The sequence below is a fragment of the Penaeus japonicus genome, unplaced genomic scaffold (assembly GCF_977035675.1).
Source record: "Penaeus japonicus unplaced genomic scaffold, GWHDUDI00000001_assembly GWHDUDI00000036, whole genome shotgun sequence".
NCBI lineage: Eukaryota > Metazoa > Arthropoda > Malacostraca > Decapoda > Penaeidae > Penaeus > Penaeus japonicus.
This window is the reverse complement of record NW_028234438.1, coordinates 12292390-12297389: the sequence shown is the minus strand read 5'-3', so window position 1 is coordinate 12297389 and position 5000 is coordinate 12292390. Positions and strand designations below refer to the sequence as shown.

The window sequence follows — 5000 nt, the reverse complement described above, 5'->3', positions numbered from 1 at the left end:
GTAATTAAATATGAAGTATTTCGGATATTGTTTTTTTTTTAATATGATTAATCTTGGTTCATAGTCTGTTTTATTTATTTTTTTTAAACAGTTTAAGTTTGTACTAATTATCTATTAATGACATGTAAAGAATGCTTCTCTCTTAACAAATCTAAAAGTTACGTTGTGTTTCCTCATTCATTATGTTTTCATTAATGTTTTCATTTTGCAAAGAATCCATTTAGATTTACATAACTACAAATGAATATTTACGTAGCCAACTTTTCCTTAACCAATTATGATTAACATGTTGATTATTATTTTTGTTTGCAGATGAGCATTTATATATTCATTTATGTATACCACAATATATAAATGTTAGTATTGAAAGATACATTTATTTGTTTGTAATTCGTTTTTTTCTATCAATAATTGTACACTATTCTTGAATCAAGATAAAAATTGTTAATGCCTTTGTCCCTTATAACCGTAATCTAGATTATAATTAATGCTTTAAGCCTGAGAGAAGACAGAAGTTAACTTAAGTTGAACTGATGATTTAACAAGTTTTGCATTTTTATTCTCTTTAGTTAGGTGTCTCTTAATGTGAGCATATGCATTTATACTACATTTCTATTAGTGTATATAATTATGTAATTTCTTTCTGTTGATATATATTTCCAGAAAGGCTTCTAAGTTAGAATAACACTAATCTCAGTTGATTAACATTTTAATTCAGTGCACGATAATTTTGCATCAATACTACACATGCCTCCGCTTTTTCCAGAACGGCGCTCATGGAAAGGAAACAGACAAGGATGTGTGATATTAAGAGCTGAGGCAAAGTGGAAGATTTTGTAATGGAATTCTCAGGTAAATTTATTTCCTTTGTTCTTTGTGATATTTAAAGTAAAGAAATTATTTTGCATGATATCAATTAGAAATATGATTTGCAATAAACTGTAAAAGGCTTGGATAAGATTTGGTCTGGCTACCATGTGAGCTGTCATTTTTATTAATATTATTTCATTATTTTAAAAATTATTTTCATGATTTGTTTTCAGGGAAAAATCCTTTGACCTTTTTAAAGTACAGAACAGGGAAACAAAATAATTATAAGATTTTTGAAAAAGAGAGAGAGAGGGGGAGAGAGAGAGAGAGAGAGAGAGAGAGAGAGAGAGAGAGAGAGAGAGAGAGAGAGAGAGAGAGAGAGAGAGAGAGAGAGAGAGAGAGAGAGAGAGAGAGAGAAATAAAGTGATGGATATCTTTTACCTCAAATAAATTCCATTTTCTGGCTCATGCATCAGTAAATGCAGTAAAATGAAGTAATAATATTTCATTGAATATTAATATATAGCAAAGAGTAGACAAAAATCAAGATATGAATAGACTACACAGTGAAAATATTATTGAAAAAAGTATAGGCCCCGTAAATGTTTTAATTATAATCATAAAAATCCAGAGAGTCATCTTTAATGTTAGATGCCAGTAAATCATTTTGGATTAGTGATTGAAGTAAACTTCAAATGCTTCAGTATCCCAAACTCAGTCTTTGACTCTAATACCAGTGAGCTATTTTGTTTGTATTAGCAGTCTAATCAGAGAAAGATTTGAAGGTACTGTGATGCTTTTGTAATACGGCACATGGCAAATGAGTGCAAGTGACAACTGATGTTTAGGATTACCCTTGGTCCATCAAGGAACATTTCTCGTTCTTTGAAGCATTGTGAATAAAAATAATAAGAAAAAAGTACCAGTAGTGTAGGCTTCATTTGGTTGGAGAAAGAGTATACTCAAATCCTCAGAGGTGCATTAGTCAAAAGCAGCAGGCAGAACTGTATTTTGCCTTTTCAGAAACTATAATTTTGACATCATTTTGCCTGAAATGAATTATGTTGTATTGCTATATTAGTAATGATATTGATAGCACAAACTGAGTACTTGTATTCACTGGCCAACAGCTCAATTCAACAACCTCTTCCAGCCCATATCCTTTGGGTCCTTGACATCATGACCTTGTCTTTGGTGTCGATGATTCAATCATCTGAGGTGCGTGGAATAAAGTGCCATTTATAAGCCAGCAAATAAGGTCCATGATCATTTGATTTGGAAGCCTAAGGATTTCCAATTGCTTTATTTTTATCACTATAGAGATTTCAGAAGTGATGGGGCATTGATGTTGCTTGTAGAAAGATGAAAGGAGAAATAGGAAGATATTTTTTTCTAGAGGATGTTTGGATAAAGTAGGAAGCAAAATAGATTTCTTAATGAGATGTAAGAAGGCCAAATATTTTCACTATATGCATGAGGCTTCCAGCTATGGCTGTGGTGTCTTTTCCTTTCAACCATGTTACCATGTCTGTCTATTTTTAAAATTGAGTGAAGACATAATGAGTGTTTAGGAATTGAAAAGATTGACGTAGCACTTGAAGAACTAACATGATTTTTTTTGTTATGATTTAGGCATAGTTGGATTGATATCTTTTGATGTAGTTATTTCCTGTTATTGCATGCAGCTGCTTTTGTGATTGCTGCATTTTTGTTATGTGGAAGAGCACTTTCATGGTTTAGTTCCATGGTTTAGTTCTTCAACTGCTAGCAAGAGAGTGAGATGAGACATGGACAGTCTGTGTGTGTAAAGTGATTTTTACTGTTCTGATTTATAAAAAATACCCATTATAAAAGAAAAAAGATATTGAATCAGTCTATGGCATTCTCCATTGATTGAAATGAAAATGTTGAAGGGCAGGTCACTGCCTTTGTTTTGTAGTTTTGTACAAGAAGCTAAACCTATGCACAGGATTTCTAGGACAAGGGTTTTGAAAAACTTTTACATCCTCATAAGATAGTTTCTTGATAATTATAATATAACATTATAAAGTAAGGGAGAACTGAAAGGGAGAGATTTTGTTTTAATTTGATTTTAGAATTTTTCCCTCTTCCCCTATGTGCACAGCCTATCTAGAGGTGTGTAAACTATGTCAGATTATCTAGTACTGTATTGTATCATTATTCTGTGCTTCAGGTTCTTGGAAATATTAGAGCATCAGAAATGAATATTTAAATATTTTGTAATTGAGTTTATTTATCTTTTACAGGTTGAGTGATGGAATTCTTTTCTGCACAAATAATGTATCACAAGAACTCAAGAATTATATGATGAGTAGCTGGATAAGAGTAATGATAAAATAATGACAGCAAAAACTATTGTCACTTAAACAGTCCACCATGTTTGTCTTAATGGACAACACAAGTGATCACCACAAACAAGAAGAAGGAAAGAAGGCTGATGAAAAAATACTAAAGATAAGCAACAATGAGGAAATTAATAGCCCACTCTGTAGCCAAGGCATAGAACAAAACATGCATCTCCATGAAGGTCCAATGTCCGAGGCTAGTAGAGGAAATATTTTAGCTGAGGTACATGTTGCATCAGTCTCATACCCTAGCAAGGAGCATATCTCAAAGGAACTACCAAGGAGAAGTGTTTCAATTGATCCCATTCAAGAAAGGCTTATGGGAAGTGTCCCCCCATGTCCACAACTACAGCAGAAGGTGGGAGAACATGGAGAAATTCATGCTGTTTCTGACATGCCGAGCATCAGAAAACATGGACTTGTAGATGCTTATAGGGCCACGGATTTAGGCCCGTCGAAAGATCCATTTGTCCCGGTGACGAGTGATTATCTGAATCCTAATGGAATTGAGGTCCAAAGAGAAGGCTTTGAATTTCGGACGATGGAGAGGGAACACGTCCAGAATGAGGGATTAGTTCAGGGACAGTCATTTCAAGAAAAACATGTTCTGGGAACTGGAATGGATGTGTTGGGTTTAGATTATAGAACTCAAGACATGAGACACTATGAAGTTGACAGTGGATCAAGAGAAAATTGTATAGGGAGGGAGTTATCTCATGAAGGCTTTTTTCAGGTTGGACATTTTTTGGAAAACAGAAATGATTTTGCAAGTGGAATGAATGAGAGTGACAGCTCAGGGAAATTAATGACCAACATGGGAAATGATTGTATTCCTGATTGGGCTGCTAATTCTAATGTACATGCCAACATTGCTCAGAGAACTATAGATTGGGAGAAGTATAACAGAATGAGTGGTTGTGTGATAGAAGGACAGGGCTCTGAAAAGCAGAGTGATTGCTTGGACATGGAATGGAGCCAAGTGAGAAGTGAGAACGAGAATGTAAATGGTGAAGTCTTGTACAAATTCCACAAAAGTAATGATGAACTGGATGTCAGGGATGAGGCAGCTAAAGGTGAGGCCAAAGTACCGGATGGTGATGGTGTGGTAAAATCTGTGAACAGTGTAAATAGAAGTCCACCCAGCCAGTCAAATGGCATAGAAGAAGGTGCTGCATCACATGAGACAAGTTCAGGTTTAGTTGGGATGAAGAAGGAAAATGACGTTGCAGAGTTGGATGCCCAGGATGTAAGCAGTGATGGTAATGAAGCCATAATTGGTGTAGGTGCTGATGTGACCTTTGAAGGAACTAAGGAAGAGGATCAAGAGGATTTTGAAACTAAAATAAGCAGAAGTCACAAAAAGATGAAAGGGAACACCTTTGTAGTAGAAAACAGAAGTAATGTGCAGCCTTTAAGTGGCCCATTGAAGAAGGGCCAGCGCATGATGCCTGGCACGTGGCGCAAGAGCAAACGGAAAAAGAAGAACTTTTTTTATGAAAAGCGAAAGCAGAATAGGAGGAAAGAGTGTATGGTTCCAGGCTGTTTCCTGAGAGCTTGTAGCAACAGGTTTGTGGACTTCCCACCAGCATTGGAGAGGAGGAAAGAGTGGGCTGAGAAAGCAAAGCTGAATGAGAAGTTCCCTGATGTGGATCCTCTGTTGCCGTTTCCCATACGAGTGGGCCTGTGCATGGGACACTTCCGAGAAGAGGACTTCAATGTCATACCGCGAGGAGAAGGAAAGGTGTGCTCACTGAAAGAAGGTGTTGATCCCAGCATTTTTCCCTGGGTTGAAAATACTGGGTCCGTGAAGACTGGCATGGACAT

General features: G+C 35.9%; 1 protein-coding gene across 2 annotated transcripts in view; it reads left to right on the top strand.

Moving 5' to 3' along the window:
- LOC122248388 (uncharacterized) overlaps nt 1–5000 on the top strand; it is a 7342-nt gene that overhangs the window by 223 nt on the left and 2119 nt on the right. The window contains exons 2-4 of one of the 2 annotated variants that reach the window (XM_086531543.1): nt 767–852; nt 1941–2028; nt 3078–5000. The exon at nt 3078–5000 is cut by the window's right edge and continues 2119 nt beyond it. In XM_086531543.1, coding sequence (XP_086387669.1) covers nt 3208–5000 — 1793 coding nt within the window. In that variant the 5' untranslated portion in view covers nt 767–852; nt 1941–2028; nt 3078–3207. The remainder of the gene's footprint in view (nt 1–766; nt 853–1940; nt 2029–3077) is intronic. The other variant, XM_043008396.2, reaches the window with a different exon arrangement.